The 21,095-nt window shown below is 42.5% G+C and overlaps 1 protein-coding gene and 1 long non-coding RNA gene across 26 annotated transcripts in view; one reads left to right on the top strand and one right to left on the bottom strand.

Annotated features, from left to right (window-relative positions):
* LOC143784608 (uncharacterized) overlaps window positions 1-21,095 on the bottom strand; it is an 86,781-nt gene that overhangs the window by 34,316 nt on the left and 31,370 nt on the right. For 4 of the 5 annotated variants that reach the window (XR_013217848.1, XR_013217845.1, XR_013217846.1 and 1 more), the window contains 2 exons: window positions 17,469-17,645; window positions 17,016-17,130 (listed from right to left, as the gene is read on the bottom strand). This is a non-coding gene — a long non-coding RNA (uncharacterized LOC143784608). The remainder of the gene's footprint in view (window positions 1-17,015; window positions 17,131-17,468; window positions 17,646-21,095) is intronic. The other variant, XR_013217843.1, reaches the window with a different exon arrangement.
* Window positions 1-21,095, top strand: part of R3HDM1 (R3H domain containing 1) — a 149,796-nt gene that overhangs the window by 104,916 nt on the left and 23,785 nt on the right. For 19 of the 21 annotated variants that reach the window (XR_013217840.1, XR_013217838.1, XR_013217839.1 and 16 more), the window contains 10 exons: window positions 2,070-2,205; window positions 3,685-3,763; window positions 9,422-9,481; window positions 10,337-10,477; window positions 12,916-13,024; window positions 13,109-13,204; window positions 15,199-15,236; window positions 15,326-15,376; window positions 15,497-15,723; window positions 18,647-18,901. Coding sequence is in view for 16 of the 21 variants with exons in the window: in XM_077273051.1 (XP_077129166.1) it covers window positions 2,070-2,205; window positions 3,685-3,763; window positions 9,422-9,481; window positions 10,337-10,477; window positions 12,916-13,024; window positions 13,109-13,204; window positions 15,199-15,236; window positions 15,326-15,376; window positions 15,497-15,723; window positions 18,647-18,901 (1,192 nt within the window). In the remaining 5 variants the exon portion in view is untranslated. The remainder of the gene's footprint in view (window positions 1-2,069; window positions 2,206-3,684; window positions 3,764-9,421; window positions 9,482-10,336; window positions 10,478-12,915; window positions 13,025-13,108; window positions 13,205-15,198; window positions 15,237-15,325; window positions 15,377-15,496; window positions 15,724-18,646; window positions 18,902-21,095) is intronic. The other 2 variants (XM_077273060.1, XM_077273059.1) reach the window with 1 other exon arrangement.

Raw genomic sequence — 21,095 nt, 5'->3', positions numbered from 1 at the left:
GGATCAAGTATGTCGAATAACTGTGCCCCGATTCTTTTGTTTTCCCAAAAGTTGAGCCCCCACAGGAGGTGTTTGGCAGCGAATTACTCTATCCCTATGTTTTTGGGGCCAGACAAGTGTTCAGCGTACTGCTGTCTAAGGTGTAAGGGCAATATTAGTAATTCAAAAACCTGAGAAGTTTAGCTGAAAAATACTAAGGTCGTCATAAAGGCCTACCATATTGCTAAAACCAATTGTGGTTGAATAGAAGTTTTGAGATCTTGATTGAAGAAGATATCCCTAATTATTATTATTATTATTACCGGTATTTTTAAAAAAGACACAAGATTTTTACATTGGAACTTAATTGTCCAGATTTCGTGGTCTATAGCAGTTTTGCATAACTTTTTTGTTGGGAGTTTTAGTGAAGTCCGTTTGTAATGACTTTGGCACCATATAGGTGAACTTTTTTTTTTTTTTTTTAACTATTTTACAGTAAGATTTTTTAATGCATTGGAACATATTTTGGTTGTATTACTTTGCGGCTTTTAGCGTTCATGAAAACTGCCATCATTTTACTGTGTTAAGATTTAAACTTCTGCACCCACCACTATCCCCTTGTGTAATGCCCAGGCTTTTAGGTAAGATCGGCTTTTAATATGTCATCGAGGTTTACGGGATGGTTAATGGATGTCTACTTTGGATGAAGAGCAAGGCTGAACTGTAGTTCAGTTTTCTGAGTGTTACCTTGACTCTTTTATTGTGGAACCCCATGGCGTGATCTTCTTGACTAAAGTTGGTTTGTTGCAGACAAGATTTGTATTGCTTACAGAATATTAGAGCTTCGCTGATCCATTAAAAATGTAAACTTTCCTAGTGGGAAGATTATATGGTTCAATAATTCATGTAGGTCACCTAGTGGCTATACACTTGACATATTAGTTGGTGGCTCCCAATGTTCTTGCCTGGGCTTTCTTTAACATTGAAGGATGAGGATAGCTCAACTTTCTCCATCCTTCCAACCAGTCCTCTGTATTCCAGTGATACTAGATAAATCTGCAAATTTACTAGCCTTTTATCTCATCCCCTATATTCTTACTTAAGTTGAGTTCACATTGATTTTGGCTGCAGTTTCATGACTCCATTGGGGGCTTCTGTCTGAGTCCCTAAAAAGTGAGATTCAGATTTGCCCCTGACAAAGCCATTGCATTTATTGAGGAAAGGGTGTCCAAAACTATGAAAGTTTGGACTTTGCTTGACCTCCTTTCTAGCGGTGTTAGTATATTTTTTTTTTTGTAGCTACGCTGTCATTTTGCTTCATTAAAGTCTATGGTTTTATTGGAGTCACAAAACTGGGAAAATGGGATTTAGACTGAAGCCTTGGAGTGAGTCATAGTGAGCAGTCAAACTCGTCGGGAACTTAGTCTTGACTTTAGATGCCCCAAGTGACCACCAGACTCCTGCCATAAGATGGGGAAACACTACAGTGGGCAAAAATTGAGAACTTGCCTCTCAGCTGGGTTAGCCGAGAAACAGGTTCTCAATTTTCCATATCTCATATGTTTTGACCTCCTTATGGCAGGAGCCTGATGGTCACTTGGGGTATCTAAATTTCCTAATCTGCCTTCAGACTTCAAATAAATCATTTTTCATATTACCAAAAGTCCCTGTGCAGTCACCACTCCCACCGAATTATGACTTTTAGGGCGCCCTATTTGCAGCAGACCTTGTATAACCCATTGATTCCTATGGTACAGTGGCATGTAATGTGGCTCTTCATGCTGCAGAAGTAGCCATGTAGACACAGGCTTGGGGCCCCATCTTTCAAACTATGGGAAATATAATAATGACATAGTAATAGTATTCCCATACCGGATTTCGTTTGACATTTTGTTGCACTATTTTTTGCATTTTAATTGAATGCGTTAGTAGATTTTTATAGATCTCACTGTGTAACCAGATGGTAGGGCCCCCCTGCCCCTCACCATCCAAATGTAACTTACTATTAATGTTTTGGATTAATAACCTGGCACATTTTGTACCCCGTATTTTAATGTTTAGCTAGATCTAGAATTCTTGTTCTTTTTAAGGAGCCCATTCCAGACTTCCAGGAGCCAATATCAATCCAGCTTGCACTGTCCCCCGGAGAAGAGGATAACCCTTCCAAAGATGAAGCTGAGAAAGAAAAAGGGAATGAAAAGTCTGCTCGCAAAATGCTTTCTCGAGGTTTGTGGTTAAGGCCAAATTTTTCTGAATTGCGTTCTAATCTAGGAGGAGATTTACTTCTACCTCTTGTCACGTCGTAATTTCATCCTGTAAAAGCCATGGTGAGCTAATGAAAGACTTGATATGTGACCAACTGGATGCTGTTGATTCTGAGCTGTCTCTAGATTGTCTAGTTTGATCGTCTTCTCGGCTCTCTGCCAAGGTCTTTTGACAGACCCCCCTATCTCTCTTGACTCCCCTACATTGGCTCTCTATTTAAGTATTTTCAGTGGGTGGACAGGAGAAAGCCACCACTGGACTCTCTTCTCTTCGAAAGTGTCAACTACATGATTCAGTGTCTGAGATTTGGAAAGTCTAAACAAGCATTGGATGATTGGCCGGAATCGGCAAATTTGGATGAGTTTCATCTAATGGTGTGTAAATTGTCCTAAACGACCATTGTGCTCAAAAGAATTTTCTTGCCATACACAGTTTCCCTTTGTTGAGACTGCCAATTTCCCTGAAATCGGATGACCATCTAATGTGTATGGGGGCCTCTTGACTCTCTGCCTGTCAGATGATTTAATCAACTGTCCTTTTTTTTCTTTTCTACGGCTATAAGTTGCTTTTGGCGGCATTCTTCTTACCTCTTCCTTTTGAGAACACACGTATGCTTGACTAAACTGAGCATGCATGCATAGTGGTGGTGGGGGGTTGTTGAACTTCATTTGTGGGGCTGACGTGTATATGGGCACACTAGTCACCATGAAGTCTATACAATGGTGCAGTCAGAAAGGGAAGTCTCACGATGATGAAAGGCTCGTGTCAATTGTTATCTTTGGTTATAATGTTGGCACAAGTATTGACCACATTTCCACCAACACCACGGATTCTTAAGGCCTCCATACACATTAGTCTAATGTTGGCTGAATCTGCTAATGTTGAAGGGTTCAGCGAACAGTCTAATGTGCAAATGGGCGTTGGCCAACTGATTGTCGGGAACTATGTCGATTCGACATGTCCAATTTCGGACTTCCAACCATAATATTCTTCCAGAGATAAGCCGTCGGCCAACGTGTTAATTGGCGGCTTTCTCTTAGAGAACCTACGAGCGCTTGGCCAGCGAGCACTTCTGTGTATGGGAGTGTCAGATGGGATGGCTGTTGGCCAAAGTCTTGTTGGTCCTATTGTCATCCAATGTGTATGGCCAGCCTTAAAATATCTAGATGACGAGCATTCGAGGTTGGCTTGTAGACTGAGAGTTTGTCTAGAGAGATACAATCTATAGTTTTCGTCCTGGAAGCCCATTGACTTTCAGCCACAGGACTAGTGCCGTTAAGAACAGCACAGTTGCCTATAGACATTGGAGAACACCCACCATATCCCTAAAACTCCTTGAAAAGTAACATTTGGGATCTGACTCATTGCATTGCCCCCCGATCTGTTGTTAAATTGCCCCCATATCTCTCATTCCATCCGTCATCTCTCCTCATCTTTCAGATTCCAGTCAAGAATACACGGATTCCACCGGCATAGACCTGCATGAGTTTTTGGTGAACACTCTGAAGAGTAACCCCAGGTAGGCGATGTTGATCCCATTTTATTGCTGGTGATATCTGACAGTCTTTTGACGCCGGCGACTTCTGCTCTTTTATAAATTGAATAAATATTGAACCAAATCTCTTTAGGGAAATAAATTGTTTCTACAAGTGACACGCGGAATAACCTTCAATGTCTCCCGGACTGCTTTTTATTACTTCTGCCATCTAAACTCATTTAGAAATCTCGAGTCTGTGACACCAATATTACCGCTAGTCATCATGAACCGGCAGGAAACATCTGCTTTTGGGGGGAGTGGAAGGGATAGGCATCTCCTGTGACAGCTTTGTGTTCTTCTACAGAAAACTTTGTATATTGCTGCTTTCTGCCTATTGGGAGTTTGAATTTTTTTTTTCTTGCTGTAGTCGCTGTAGTGTTACGATGTACTTGCAAGGTGATTCGGGCCCGCCTTGTCATTGAGATGTTCCACAAAACCCACGGGAGCTTGCAGTAAGGACAGTTAAAGATCATGTAGATAAAAAAAAAAAAAAAATGGTTCTTCAGAATTAACCTTGAAGTTGGTTTGTAATGGATGTTCGCATGGGCTTATCTCCAGGTGCCCGCTGGTATGAGGTCAGGGGTTCCCAGTAGGGTTCTGTCTGGATCAGAAGAATTTATTAGGTATTCCTGGTTAATAGAAGGTGGATTGTCAGGGAAGGTCAGGGATCTCATCTATTATGCAAAGCGAAAAGCTTCTCCTCCCGTTTGTTTTTATTGAGAACTATGTATTTCTTCATTTCCCCTACGGGGGAGCTGTTGGGAAATTGAGCACTTGCTGTTGGGTCCTCCTACAGATTCCAGCTGTAGAACGAACAAGTATTCTAGAAAGTGGGGGCTAATGATCACCAATAAGAACCACCAAGTCTCAAGGGTATTTCAAGGTCATCCAGGTTACTGTAAATATCACAGCAGAATTAAGACTACTGCCGAAATCGAGTGTTCTGCTGCTAATAGCATTTCACAAAATAAAGATGGAGTTATCCAAGATCAGAAAAAAACATGACTTGCTGTTTATTCAAAAAGAGCACCACACTTGTCCTCAGGTCGTCTGTGGTATTGCATCTCGGCTTCATTCACTTAAATCAATCTGAGCTGCAGTACCACAGACAACCTGTGGATATGTGTGACGCTAAAATGGATGAAAGAAAGAGAAGAAAAAAAAAAAAAATTATATATAATCCCAATCAACTTGCTTTTGAATTTCTGCCATATTTTTCCCTTAGCTAAATTTCTAAAATTAAATTCTGTTTATTTTTTTCGCAAGGCAATATATATATATATTTTTATTTCTGACTCTTCCTTATTTCTATCAGATATTTATCTCTCAATTATTGTTGCCTGGCAACCAACCTCTTGGTATTTGGAGGAGCGTCAATAAAGCCTGTGCTTTCTCTCCTCGCCCATCTGCTCGCGGTGGAGTCTTCCGCTTATATTATCAGAGATTAGCTGTCGAACGCTCCGGAACGCGGCTGAGTTTCAGGGACATTATTAACCGTTCTTGATTTATGAATCCAAAGATAAGAGCTTTCCAGGGGCGCCAATGCTATTTTGTATTTTTTTGGGGACAAAAATCTGATTTTTATTTACTTATTTATTTTTTAGACCACCCCTCCTGTTAGAAAAAAAATCCCTAACATATTTAAGTTCGTGTCTTCTTGCTCTTTGTCAGGACATTTTTTCCTTAAAGGGAGTCTATCAGCACAAAATGACTGTGCAAACAAAGCACAGCCTTGGCGTGCACCCTTGATTTTGATTGGCATCTCTGGCTTGAGCAAAAAGGAGGGTGGAGATAGATGCAATACGAGTGGGTGGGAAGGTGCAGTAAGGTGCTCGGGTACACCAAGGCTGCATCAGGCACCTGTGCTTGGTTTGAACAGTCATTTTGTGCTGACAGACTCCATTTATTATTATTATTATTATTATTATTATTATTATTATTTATTATTATAGCGCCATTTATTCCATGGAGGTTGTTAATGTGAAAAAGGGATCGAGTGAGCTGCAATACCTGCAGGAGAGGTGTGGCGCCCTGGGCTGTGAAGTTCGGGAAAGTTGGGTGACTACCTCTATGGGAGCTGTGATTGCAGTGCTCCTGATTTTGGAAGTAGATGGGACGATTTGTGGAAACTGGTAGTAAACCCTAAAGTGGTGCATGCCAGACGTCAATGCCATGTGTTCTGTTTCCAGCAGCTTCAGGTCTTAATCCTTTGTTACAAGTACAATTCGGCACCTGCTGTGATCGCTCAGGGGGCCGCAGCCGCTATTGTCTGCACGCCGCACCACTCAGATACATAGCATTCTGTGTGCATCTCTTCTACTGAGACTATAGCAGACGAGTTTTTTAATCTTCTGCTGTGAAGCGGAGTTGGGGGTTATCAGGGCTTTAATATTGGGGGGGAAATCCCGGAAATTGTGTCTGCCCAGTTCTGTAATCAGAACTTTCAGATTGTCTTATCCACTTACTACAAAAGTCAGTTCCAGACAGAAATGTTGATTTAATAATTACTTGGTTCTGGAAAGCAGATGGTGACTGGTATGGGGAGTGGGGGGTGCGTAACTGTGACATGGTCTTTATACTTGGATGCAAACACAGCCATGACACTTTTGATGGGAGGGAGGTGAAGTGTGGTGCAATGAGCACATTTTCTGCCCTTAGTCGCTTAATTGGATACATGGGTAAATATAATGAAACTAGACTGTGGCCCAATTCTAATGCATCAGGTATTCTAGAATATGCATGTCCCCGTAGTATATGGACAATGATGATTCCAGAATTCGCGGCAGACTGTGCCCGTCGCTGATTGGTCGAGGCAACCTTTATGACATCATCGTCGCCATGGCAACCATTATGACATCTACGTCGATACTGTGCCTGTCGCTGATTGGTCGAGGCCTGGCGGCCTCGACCAATCAGAGACGCGGGATTTCCAGGACAGACAGACAGACAGACAGACGGAAAAACCCTTAGACAATTATATATATAGATTATAAGTGTAGAGTGTAAATGAGCTTACTACTGAGGTATGCTGCCCAAAATAATCTTACCACATAGATACAGGACCAGAACCAAGTTTGCTGCATAGATCCAGTAGCAAAATCCAGATTTTTACATGGATCCACTAACAGAACCAAGCTTACTATATTTGGTACTAGAACCAAGCGTTCTGCATGGATATAGTGCCAGAACTTAGCTTTCTACATAGATCAATTAACAGAACCACACCTACTACATAGATACAGTATCAGAACTATGCTTACCACATAGATACAGATGATGTTTACTACATAGATGTAGGAACAGAGCTAAACTTACATTAATTTGGTACCAAAACCAAGCTTAATGTATTTATACAAAGAAAGAACCAAGATTACTATATCAACACAATGCCAGAATCAAATTTACTTCATGAGTAAGTTACTTGAACCAAGCTTACTGCATATGTACAGTAAGCAAACCAAGTTTACTATGTTTATTAGTAAGTAATCAAACCTAACTTACTACATAGAAACAAGATTAATATAAGAACATGCTACCAGAGCTAAGCGTACTATGGAAACATGGCACCAGAACCAAGCTTAGTATGGGAACACTGCACCAGAACCAAGCTTATTACATAAACACTGCACCAGAACCAAGCTTACTATAGAAACAGGCTGCTAGACTCAAGCTTACTATATAAATACAATACCAGAACCAAGCTTAGTATAGGAACACTGCACCAGAACCAAGCTTATTACATAAACACTGTACCAGAACCAAGCTTACTATAGAAACACGCTGCAAGACTCAAGCTTACTATATAAATACAATACCAAAACCAAGCTTAGTATAGGAACACTGCACCAGAACCAAGCTTATTACATAAACACTGTACCAGAACCAAGCTTACTATAGAAACAGGCTGCTAGACTCAAGCTTACTATATAAATACAATACCAAAACCAAGCTTAGTATGGGAACACTGCACCAGAACCAAGCTTATTACATAAACACTGCACCAGAACCAAGCTTACTATAGAAACAGGCTGCTAGACTCAAGCTTACTATATAAATACAATACCAGAACCAAGCTTAGTATAGGAACACTGCACCAGAACCAAGCTTATTACATAACCACTGCACCAGAACCAAGCTTACTATAGAAACACGCTGCTAGACTCAAGCTTACTATATAAATACAATACCAAAACCAAGCTTACTATATAAATACAATACCAGAACCAAGCTTACTGTAATGCTAAAATAACAGAATCAAACTTTAGTTTTTGCATAACGCAACAGAACGAGCTGATGGCATAGATCTGGTAAAAGAACCAAGTTGACTGTAGAGATGTTGTATTAAGAACACAACTTAATTCATACAAACAGAACCATGCCTTAAGGTACCGTCACACTAGGCGATATCGCCAGCAATCCGTGACGTTGCAGCGACCTGGATGGCGATATCGCTGTATTTGACACGCAGCAGCGATGTGGATCCCGCTGTGAAATTGCTGGTCGCTGCTAGAAGGTCTGCACATTATTTGGTCGCTAGGTCGCCGTGTATCGCCGTGTTTGACAGCAAAAGCGACGATACCAGCGATATTTTACACTGGTAACCAGGGTAAACATCGGGTTACTAAGCGCAGGGCCGCGCTTAGTAACCCGATGTTTACCCTGGTTACCAGCGTAAAAGTTAAAAAAACAAACAGTACATACTCACCTGCGCGTCCCCCAGCCTCTGCTTCCTGACACTAAAGCGCCGGCCCTAAAGTGAAAGTGAAAGCAACAGCGGTGACGTCACCGCTGTGCTGTTAGGGCCGGAGCTCAGTCAGCGTCAGGATGCAGAGGCTGGGGGACGCGCAGGTGAGCATGTACTGTTTGTTTTTTTAACTTTTACGCTGGTAACCAGGGTAAACATCGGGTTACTAAGCGCGGCCCTGCGCTTAGCAACCCGATGTTTACCCTGGTTACCCGGGGACCTCGGCATCGCTGGTCGCTGGAGAGCGGGCTGTGTGACAGCTCTCCAGCGACCACACAGCGACGCTGCAGCGATCGGCATTGCTGTCGCCATCGCTGCAGCGTCGCTTAGTGTGACGGTACCTTTAGCCTGTTATATAGATGATGACAAAGCTTAGTAAATAAGTACAGTAATTGGAAACAATCTTGGTACATACAATACATAAAGTGTCAAAGCTAATCTCTATAATCTCTGTACAAAGATAAGGTACCAGAACCAGCTCAGTACATAAATTGTCTCTTACTAGCTATTACCATATGGGTGTATAATATGGGCTCAGATTTTGTGCCCCCGCATCATCCTGTCAGTAACGTTCCCTCCTGCTGGTGATCTGCAGGAGGCACAGAAGCAGGGGGCAGGGATTTGGATGTCTGATCTGTACAGGCAGCGGCCTTTCGAATGGTTTCATAATTGATGTTCTTGCTCTGCCATTAACCAAACTAATTAATATTAATTTAAATGGTGATTAGGATTGAATTAGAGATGGAGAAAGCAAGCAGCGGATTAGAAGGCTTCGCGGTGGCTGCGCCGTCCGTGCATAAGAGGAGCTCTTAAAGCTATTAGTAAAAAGCAATAAATAATAGAACTTTTCTTTATTATCTGTTGGTCAAAAGTCTGATCTTTTGTTTGTCTTTTAGGGACAGAATGATGCTGCTCAAACTGGAACAGGATATATTAGATTTTATTTCTGTCAATGAGTAAGTGGAGGCAGCGCAAGACTCTGATGTACGCGTGTGTGTATGGAGTGCTGCACCAAATTCATGTACAATTAGCTCCCCCTAGTGGCGGCTGTATTTAGTCTTGTTATCATTTATCAACAACACCTGGTGCTGTCTAAAAACGCAGCCCTAGTCCCCTCCACACATATTTTTTATAGCCTGTTAATCAGCCGTCCTTCTGCAGTAATTTTTTTTTTTAATCCCTACATTTCTAAAGTTTTAACTTTTTTTTTTTTTTGCTCACTTGTTATAATTTATTTTTCCTTCAACATCACTATATGAGGATGTGTTTATTGGGGGGCATTATTTACATTTTTTAATGCGCCTTACATTTTTTCTTTTTTAAATACTTTGATTTTATGGAAGGGAAATAGGGAGGTTTGAAGACCTTGTCATATGATATAAATGATAATGCTTCAGGCTGCATGTTAATATAGTTATGGCCATAACACATATTGTTTGATTTAAAGGGGATGTACATTTGGGCCTAAAAATAATTTCTGCAATCTGGGGGTTGATTATTTGATTAGGCCCCTTGCTGCCGTAACATCCCCTAATCCTTACTGTGATCACTTTTTTGGAATGGATGATGGGGTGACAGGGAGCCCTACCCCTTCCTTACCACCTGTATGTCGAGGCTACTATTGACCCCCATATCTAAGGACCTGGATCAGAGTCGTCTCCGATCCCAGCATTTGCAGCAGAGCTGAACATAAAAGCTGACCACCCCTGCAAATGGGGCGCACACAGCGACATGTCTGTCAGTCCACGCTGGCTGTCGCCTGTTTTGTGCCTGCACCTTTGTAATAATCTGTCTCATCCACTTATTCGTAGAATTCAACGTAAGAAATTCCCTCCGATGACCTCGTACCACAGGATGCTCCTGCACAGAGTGGCCGCGTACTTTGGCCTTGATCACAACGTGGACCAGAGCGGCAAATCTGTAATTGTGAACAAAACGAGCAATACAAGAATGTGAGTCCTGTACCTTACAGGAGTGTGTGCGATGAGCCAAATGGCGCCCCCTCTTGTTTGTGGCAGCGTCTGGTATTGCAGCCGGCCCCATTCAATGTTGTCGACATATATCTTCAAGGTTTTTCAGAAACTATCACATGCAAAGAACGGGACAAAATGTCGTCCATAAACAGCTATCCATACTGTCCGTGCCGGCTGCAGCTTTGTGGAGTCCCAGCGGGGCCCCTCTCCTCTTTCGATTTTACCTCTTCTCCTTCCGAAATCTTTAACTTTTTCTATTTTCAGTAGCTAGAGTTGAATCAGAGATTTTTTTTTTTTGCAGTATGATTTGTAGTAGTTTATATTATTTCCTATTTAAGTTCCAAAACGACATTCTGACTCTCTTACTTAATTTTTTGGGAGTCGAAATTACCAAAAAAAAATCCTACAATACTACTATTTTTTGTTTTTTCTTTCAGCCATCACCATATGTGATATATATTTTATTAATTCAGACACTTAACAAAAATGTCTTTAAGCCCTGGAAATGCTGAGTAGTTAATTTTTATTTTTTATTTTTTTTTTTATATTTTTTTTATTTATTTATTTTTAATTATTTTTGTTATTGAGTTGAACCTGCAATTGCTTGTACAAATAATGCAATACTGTAATATTGCAGTGCCGTGTAATGATTGGCAGTGGCATCTAAGGGGTTAAACTACGGCGACCGGGTGCCGGCTGTGTACCTCTGCTCCTGTGCCCTCTCCTTACAATGGAAATCTAGGCCTGGGCCCCCGGCACTATCACAGAGCTGAGGAGAATTAAACATGGCGTCCTTCATGTGACCCTCACACTGGTCACATGACCGCCGGCTTTCATACCGTTCAGGTATCTCCAAGGCGAGGGTCAGAACTGATCGAGGATGATCACCTCAGCCTCATGTCAGTATCTGCACCAGAGCAGCGTTCTCTACAAATCGCCTAAATACAGGCAGCCATGTTATTATTTCAGGTGGTTTGGTCACCTGGTTGCCAGGGATACGGTGCCGAGGGTCCTGACCCTGGAGGGGTTGTCACAGGGCAGAACCCCACGGCACCTCCACGGTCAGTCATTTCTCCGTCCATTTTCCCTTCGCCAGATTTGGATTCAGCCATCAGCAGGTTACGAGCATATGCTAATTGTAGTGATAAGATGGCCGCCTTAGCAACCAGGGACATGGAGACGCTCTCTAAAAGGCCGTTCTCACTTCTACCGAGGCCTGCTGTACTCGGCACTGATTCCCCTGGTAATCTGCAGGGATCCACTAGGGGCGTCACACTGTCTCTTCCACCGGGCCGAAATATGCCGGTTGTTGCCGCTCGGCGACCGCTGATGATCCCAGCGGGGACACGTTACTTAGCGCGGAGGAGCAAAATCAGCCCCGAAATGTAATATCTTTTATTTGATTTTTCCTTCACCTCCCTGGGCCCATTGATAAAGGGTCATAGAAAGTATTAGACCGCCCCCTCTAACGATATATCCGCTCATGGCAGCTTTGTTGCAAAAGTTTGAGCATCCGTCCTACGCCAAAATCTACAGACATGATGCAGAAACAAAACCATTTTGATGTATGGATAAGATTTTTTTAGTTGCAAGAAATTCTGCAAGTGTATATACCCTTAAAGGGGTATTCTAATCTCTAAGGTCCTATCCCAATATGTAGTAAGTGTAATAATATTAGAGAATACCTCCAATTAGAAATGTAGTACAGTTCTTCTGATTCGCTATGTCACTTACCCCATGTTCAGAACATTGCAGTAGCTTAGGTAACCATGGTTACTACCACTGAGGTAGTGACAGTTAGTGATCGTAACCATGGATGCCGAAGTTACTGAAATGCCCTGCACATGGGGTAGACAACATAGCGAATCAGAAGAACTATACTACATTTCTAATAGGAGGTATTTGTTAATAATATTAATACACCTACTACATATTGAGATAGGACCTTGGAGATAGGGGTATTAATGTCACGTTAGATACGGAGTCTGATTGGCAAGTAGCATGGCTGTCTAGGAGTCCAGTGGGCGGTTCTATTGAGTGATTGGTCTCTCTGTGCAGTGTTCTACAGGGAAGGCTGCCAATAGACCCGCCCACTGGACTCTTAAGCATTGAAAGAGCTGGCATTTAAATGAATCAAGTACAAGTGCCTGCCCTCGTGATTATTGTGTGCTTTTCTTGTCCGCTCCCTAGAAAAGGCTTCAGAACTGTCCAATTATTTGTGTAATGGAAGCTGACATGTGTTTATTGCCTACCATGTTCGCTGCCTGTCCGGAGGAATTAAATTGTTAATAGAAGACGTGAAATGTTCATATGTCTGACACATCACTGTGGTTCTTGCTCTCTGTTTTTAAAGTGCCCGCTGCTTTAATTCGGCGCCAAACAATGAATATTAATAAGCCTCCTATATTACCTTTCAGCCCGGATCAGAAATTTGAAGAACATATCAAGGATGAAAAGAGCATGGACTTCCAGAAGCGATACATTCTTAAAAGGGATAACTCCAGCCTAGACAAGGACGATAATCAGGTGGGCGCCGCCGTAGGATTCTTTTTTTTGACAGATACCCCGGCTTATGCGCCAATCCTGCAGCTAATCCCTTTCTCTACACAGATGAGGATGAGGTTGAAGGATGACAGGAGAAGCAAATCCATCGAAGAGCGGGAAGAGGAGTACCAGAGGGCGAGGGAGCGGATATTTGCGCAAGAAGTAGGTGGAATGTGTTATGTCTTGTTTTGCCTTTTCCTTATCACTTTGTGTTCTTTTTATATTTTTATTCTTGTGTGTATTTTTAAGGTGATTTTTTTTTTTGGGCGGGGGGGTAATAATTTTTTTTTTTTTCAATTTTTGATAAAAATAAAACCTGAAATGTTGCAGTTGTCACTCTGAGTCTCGTAGTAGACTGATACTTACTGTTCTCTTTGCCAATAATATAGTACAGACTATGGAATAAAAATAACAACCAGGGAGTAAAAATGGATATGAAAAAAAGATTGTGTTGAGTAATAATATATCTGTAATACCTTCCCTTTAAGACACCACTAGTGGAGGGCTAGGGTTGTTGATGGGTCAGTATTTGATTCCCGGGTGGTCTAGGGTAGTGTGTCGGAAAGTAATAATGTAAATCCCTGGTGGTCTAGAGTAGGTGTGTCGCTGGTTTGATTTCTTGGTAGTCTACACTAGTGGGATGGTGCTATTTTATACCCTGATGGTATAGGATAGTGGATAGGTTAATATTTGATGACCTGGTGGTCTAGGGTTTTGGTTGGTGGTAATGATTGATTCTAAGGTAATCTGGGGTAGATGTGTGGTTAGTTTATAATTCCATGATCTAGGGTAGTGGATAGATTCATATTTTATTTCATTGTGGTCCAGAGTAGGTGTGTGTTAGTTTATGGTCTAGGGTAGTGACTGTGTAAATATTTGGTTCCCTGGTGGTCTAGAGTAGTGATTCCATAGAAGTTTATTATTTGATTCCATGGTGATCCAGGCTAATTGTTGAGAGTAATATTACATTCCATGATTGTCTATGTTAGTTTATTTTAGACCACCAGGGAATAATAAACACTTCTTTCTTAGACTAAATACTTAATGTTTGACTCTTTGATGGTCTAGGGTAGTAGTGTTGAGGGGGTGATATTTGATTTCTTAGTGGCCTCTGGTTCCAGGTTTTCTATTATTTGATTCCAAGGTGGTCTAGAGGATATGTCTGGTTAGTTTATAATTCCCTGGTGGTGTGGGGGTAATAGTAGATTTTATGATGGCTCAGTGTAGATATGTGGGTAAGTTTTTGTTTAGGGTAGTGGTATTGGGGTAAGATTTGATTTTATGTTGTTCTAAGGTATATATGTGGTTAGCTTATGACATTATCTCCTACCCCAGACTGTAATATATGGTCTATGCTACTGGATTCCCTGGTGGTTTAGGGTAGCTATGTGTTTAGTTTATGGTCTAAGGTAGTGTATAGTTTAATATTTTATGTCCTGGTGGTTTAAGGTAGTGGATAGGTTAATATTTGATTCAATGATGGTCTAGGGTAGATGTGCGGTCATTGTATGATTTTCCTGGTGGTCTAGGGTAGATGTGTGGTTAGTTTATGATCTAAGGAAGTGGGTAGAGTAATATTTAATTCCCAGACGGTCCAGGGTAGTGGATAGTTTAATATTTTATGCCCTGGTGGTCTATGGTAGTGGATAGGTTAATATTTGATTCCATGATATTCTAGGTTAGCTGTCTGGTTAGTATATGGTTCTGTGGTAGTGGATAGGTTAATATTTGATTTTCTGATGGTCTAGGGTATATATGTGGTTAGTGTATGATTCCCTGGTGGTCTAGTGTATAAGAGAATCCTTTGCATCATCGAGCGATTTAATTACCTCCCCGGCCCCAGTGATGTGTCTGCTCTCTGACCTGAAGCTGAACACCAGAATCTTCCCTTCCTGCCCTGCACCGATCGCACAGATCAGTGGTGGGCAGTGCGTGATCGCTGGCACAGCTCTCTCTGTGGACACTGCACTTTCTGAGCACATTTTGGAAGCCGTCCAGCGATCAGACTTGATTCAATCCGATCTGACCCTTCGGGCATCAGCGGCTCCAGCTGAGAACAGCCGTCCTTTTATCAATTTGTAGTGTGAACTGATAATGTGCGTAGATGCTGAACAATCGGCTACAAGTCACTCTGGGTTTTCTCCTCTTTCCATCAGTCGCTGTGTTCTCCGGAGAATTTTCTCACTGATAAGAGGTAAGTGCCGGCTTCCTTCTCCATGTACGTTCGTCTCCATTGTCCCAATATGAAGAACGTCGTTAACGGCCTCGTTAAAATATCCGCAGAATTCAAGAGGACGAGTGTAGTCTCACCCAGCAAAGGCGCCAGATATTTAGGTATTTAGCCCCGTCCCCTTTCTGTTTGCATGTGAGTGTTCCGCTTTTCTTCTTCTTTTTTTTTTTCCTTCCATTTCTTTTTTCCGTATATCTTTACAGTCCAGTTGTATAAATTTTCAGGATCAATAAAGACGCTTCAGGTAGATCAGGAAACAGCCTCTTCAGCAGTACTGAGAATGATGTCAAGTATAATGAGCCTCGGCCGTGGAGCAGTACGGACTCCGACAGCTCCATCCGAAACCTGAAGCCCGCTGTCACCAAAGCTAGCAGCTTCAGTGGGATTTCGGTTTTGACACGAGGGGATAGCACTGGAAGCAACAAAAGCACAGGCAGGCTTTCCAAAACAGGTATCACCGGCGTGCACCAGAGAGCCGGCTGCCGAGGCGTTTCTCATTTGTTTTGTTTCGTTATATTTATTTATATATTTTTTAAATGCTTGAGTTTTTCATGTGCCTGTGTTCAACGTGCCAACGTTTGTAGCTTTGTTGCCGGTTCTAGGGTTAAAATGGATGAACCAAGAAATATGGCGGTCAGACCTTGTGACTAGAGTTGAGCGAATTATTCAAAATCCGGCTCCGGTTACGATCGGCGGCGAATATTGTTTTTCCAATATTCGCCAAACGTCATTGGAGTCAATGGGAGTAGAAATTCTACATCGATCATCAAATGTAAATTTGTCACGAATATGGTAACAAAGTGGCAAATTCAGATTCGGCGACCGATTGGGAACATATACGCTCAGCTCTATTTGTGACAGTAGCGACCCGGGGGCGGTGGGGAATCGGAATATTTTAGGAGAAGCTACAAGGATACAACGGCTTTCTGAGGTTGTGTTTCTTGTGGCTCCTAAGAAACCGTATTTGGCAACAGAGCTTGCGCTTCTTGCACATTCCCCGCGGCGGGCATTGAAGGGTTGTGGCGCGCCATTACAGATGCCTTTGTAAAAATCATTTTTCTGTTTTTCAGTCTCAGTTCAGGACATAATTTAACCTTTCTTTTTTTTTTTTTTTTAGCTGGAGAATGAGTTAACTCGGAATCAGTCAGTGAACTCATTCTTATCGGGAGTTTGTAACACTCTGTCTGTTTTGTCGTAAATGTAAGAGGATCGCAGAAAACTACAGATGAGACCTGTGAAACGTTCCCATCAGAAGGAGCTCACTGATGGATTCTCATTCTGCAGCCAGCAATAATCAAGCACATCACGGAGGCAATAGCAGGCAAATTATTTCATGAAATGTAATTGTAGAAAAGATCTTTAGTCTAAAATACCTGCATTTAAGTAAAAATATTATGCCCCCAAAGGTGTGATGTCGTTTAACCCTTTCACTTAAATGGCGCTAGGCTGCAGTACCCAGGGGGGTCTTATTGGCGCCATTCAAAAACCAAGCGGCAGGAAGCACAACTTCACCCCCCTTTGTTCCTTACTGGTGTTTCCTAATTTCTTGAATTCGCCCATCTGACTGGTCTTAATATGTCATAAGGGGCCCTGGAAGCTTATTCTTGATTTATATTTTGGGGATTGAAGCCTTTAAACTACTGGTTACTCTACTTACTTAAAGGGGTATTCCCAACTTGAACTTTGTAGCGTACAGACTACTTCTAAGAACAATTAATTAAGAAAAATGTCTGTATTCTGCACCTGCAACTTGATAATCAGATGATCTCCGCGACGGCTTCACTTTGTAGACGCTCTTGCCTAAGACGATCGTTCCAGGGAACTCATGGCCAGCCGGGCCTTTCCCCTGCAGTGACCCCTGCAGGAGAAATGTAGTATTACATGGTTAACGTTATTCTAACACCTCGTTAATTACCCTTTTAACACTATTATGGCACAGATGCGAGGGGTCCCATATTTTTTTATTTTTCCTTTCTACTACTCATCTTTGCATCCTTGGTATTCCTCCTTTAGATCAGTGTGCAAAGCACTAATGTTCTGGTATCTGTAAACTGCACATGGCTGCAGGAATCCACACACTCCACATGCAGGCCTTGTGCACAGAGATGATCTAGATTTGCAGATCCCATGGTCGCCTCTTCTTTCCATGCTGGGTTGTAACTAGATTCAGGACACTAAAAGGCAAAAGCGACTTACCTGGCCGGGCTCCGTCATGGCGCTGCAGCGGGGGGGGCTTGCAGTGCTGCATCTGTGCAGAATGACTAATCTTTGCATGGTGTACCTGCTTGCTTTGTCACTGCATCAATGGTTAAAGGAGACCTCCTAACTTCATAGAATCTTGGGCCCATCCTCTTTTAGGGCTGATTTGCGCCCCTGTGTTAAGACACATTCAATATTGGCTTTAAGGGAATGTCTATCCTTGGACTTCGTTTTTTTTTTCTAATTAAAGGGATTGGATAAAGAAGGCCATCATGAATGTATGAATGCTCGATCTCTCCCTCTGATAGGGAGAAAGGGAGTCCCTTGTTCTCTGATGTAGATCGCAGAGAACTGTACTCTGCATCCGTCCCATAGACAGTGAAGATTCCGGACCACTACTCCATTCAGACAGGCGAGCCCCTTTGTTAGGATCCCTCCCATTGATTACAATAATCATACATTTCTTACCGGTCCTGCGTATAGATGATAAATGCTATTTATGATCCAACCTTTTTTTAATTAATTAACATTTTTAATAACTTTCAGAGCTCTGTTTTTCCATTACAGAGCTAAAAATCCACTCCATAGACCCAGAAATAAAGTTTAAAAAAAAAACAATTGTACAAACTCCAGGAAATGACATCCACCACTAGGGGGAGCTTATACATTCAGCTCCATAATAAAACAGTATGCACTAAGTTCCTGAGCTCCCCCTAGTGGTGGCTGCAGACAGGCAGAATTTGGTCTTATGGGGAATTTAGGAATTCTGTACATTCAGTATCAAAGATATATATATATATATAAAGAAACGATTGAGCCCAATTAATCTCCGCCATCCAAAAAAATATACATATTATCCTACTTCTAGTTTCCAGTCGGCTTCAGATTATAAAACATTCCACCGTGCATGCAAGTGGTGGTGGGGGGGGGGGGGGGGGAGGAAGGTGGGGTCCTCCTTTAACCCTTCGCTACCTGCATGCTTTGCTCGATGCGCTATAGTTTCTTGTCTCCCTTGGTTGTCACAAGCATGAGCCGCCTATTGGTGCTTTTGTGGTCTTGGCAGCTGAGGGGTTAATGTTTCTTGCATCTGTCATTGTGCATGTTGTATTATGGTCTTTAGGTAAAAATACAGATCTCTATATTTTTTTTCTTCTTCCATTGCTCCTTTCCCATAGGTTCAGAGTCTTCTAGTAGTGTAGGGTCGTCCAGAGGGTCCCTGTCCCTCTCCCAGCAGCCTCTTCCAGTAACTGCAGTAAGCCAGCCTTCCCATGACTCAGCTGCCGTCTATCCACCTGTCAGCACTAGTAATGCGCTTTCCTTTGATGGCGGCTTAAGTGGGCAAGTGGCTCCATCTAGTACTAGCTTCTTTTTGCTTCCCTTGGAAGCCACTGGCATTCCACCCGGCAGCATTCTGATCAACCCACAAACAGGTTTGTACTTGGCGAAAACCGCTGTTTATCTCAAGGGCATCGATGTGGCGAAAGCTGCCGTCGTAATGTTTAATACTGTGTTCTGCTCCTATTTATGTCACTTATTTGCTGCTAGATTTTCTAACATTTTGTAGTCTAGATGTTGTGCCTGTTGCAATCCACACGTGACGAAGCAACGGAGTTATTTGTTTATGCAGAACATGATGATAATATTAACCATTGTTCTATTCTGATGATGTCTAAGAAGGGCACAGGGGGGGGGGGGGGTCAAATACTTTTAGCAGAAATCTCTTAAATCCATGACACAGACAGCTGGAGCCATTATACATGCTCCGCAGGTGCCAGACATTAAGATATAACCACCAATAACATTTATTAAAAAAATATCAGCTCCGCAGGGGAGGGGCAAGTCAGATATTGTGTTGTATTGTATAATCAAAAATAAAAAATTTATAAAATATTATTCACATATATGTGTGTGTATGTATATAATACAGTACAGACCAAAAGTTTGAACACACCTCATTTAAAGATTTTTCTGTATTTTCATGACTATGAAAATTGTACATTCACACTGAAGGCATCAAAACTATGAATTAACACAAGTGGAATTATATACTTAACAAAAAAGTGTGAAACAACAGAAATTATGTCTTATATTCTAGGTTCTTCAAAGTATCCACCTTTTGCTTTGATGACTGCTTTGCACACTCTTGGCATTCTCTTGATAAGCTTCAAGAGGTAGTCACCGGGAATGGTTTTCACTTCACAGGTGTGCCCTGTCAGGTTTAAAGGGCCACTGTCACCCCTGTGCATAATGCATAACACAGTGCGAGGCGGGGATTCCAAAGGTGGCTGGCCGCAATGCCCGCCCAGGCGCAGTGTGCAAGCCTGGCTGGGACGTCAGACGGCCAGAGCTTACTGCGTCTGCGCAGGACACCAGTACACAGCGCAGGCGCCGGTTTTGAAACGATAACAGCGCTGAGGGGGCGGCGCCGAAAGCGCAGCAAGATTGGAGTGACGGCAGAGGAGCTGGTCAAGCTTGGGAGTGAGGACCCGCCTCCCTGGCTAGAGACAGGAATTGTGGCTAAGTATAAAAACGCTTTATTTGGGCTATACTTGAACCTAAAACTAAAAGAGCCACCTTGTTAGAATGCAGCATTACTGCTGCACAAGGTGGCTCTTTTAGTTTATAACGGCTGGAGGGGGGTGACAGTGGCCCTTTAATAAATGGGATTTCTTGCGTTATAAATGGGGTTGGGACCATCAGTTGTGTTGAGCAGAAGTCTGGTGGGTACACAGCTGATGGTCCTACTGAATAGACTGTTAGAATTTGTATTATGGCAAGAAAAAAGCAGCTAAGTAAAGAAAAACGAGTGGCCATCATTACTTTAAGAAATGAAGGTCAGTCAGTCCGAAAAATTGGGCAAACTTTGAAAGTGTCCCCAAGTGCAGTGGCAAAAACCATCAAGCGCTACAAAGAAACTGGCTCACATGAGGACCGCCCCAGGAAAGGAAGACCAAGAGTCACCTCTGCTTCTGAGGATAAGTTTATCTGGGTCACCAGCCTCAGAAATCGCAGGTTAACAGCAGCTCAGATTAGAGACCAGGTCAATACCACACAGAGTTCTAGCAGCAGACACATCTCTACAACAACTGTTAAGAGGAGACTTTGTGCAGCAGGCCTTCATGGTAAAATAGCTGCCAGGAAACCACTGCTAAGGACAGGCAACAAGCAGAAGAGACTTGTTTGGGCTGAAGAACACAAGGAATGGACATTAGACCAGTGGAAATCTGTGCTTTGGTCTGATGAGTCCAAATTTGAGATCTTTGGTTCCAACCACCGTGTCTTTGTGCGACTCAGAAAAGGTGAACGGATGGACTCTACATGCCTGGTTCCTACCGTGAAGCATGGAGGAGGAGGTGTGATGGTGTGGGGGTGCTTTGCTGGTTACACTGTTGGGGATTTATTCAAAATTGAAGGCATACTGAACCAGCATGGCTACCACAGCATCTTGCAGCGGCATGCTATTCCATCCGGTTTGCGTTTAGTTGGACCATCATTTATTTTTCAACAGGACAATGACCCCAAACACACCTCCAGGCTGTGTAAGGGCTATTTGACCAAGAAGGAGAGTGATGGGGTGCTACGCCAGATGACCTGGCCTCCACAGTTACCAGACCTGAACCCAAT

Source organism: Ranitomeya variabilis, chromosome 7 (genome assembly GCF_051348905.1).
Source record: "Ranitomeya variabilis isolate aRanVar5 chromosome 7, aRanVar5.hap1, whole genome shotgun sequence".
NCBI lineage: Eukaryota > Metazoa > Chordata > Amphibia > Anura > Dendrobatidae > Ranitomeya > Ranitomeya variabilis.
The sequence above is the reverse complement of the archived record's forward strand: the minus strand, read 5'-3'. Positions and strand labels throughout refer to the sequence as shown.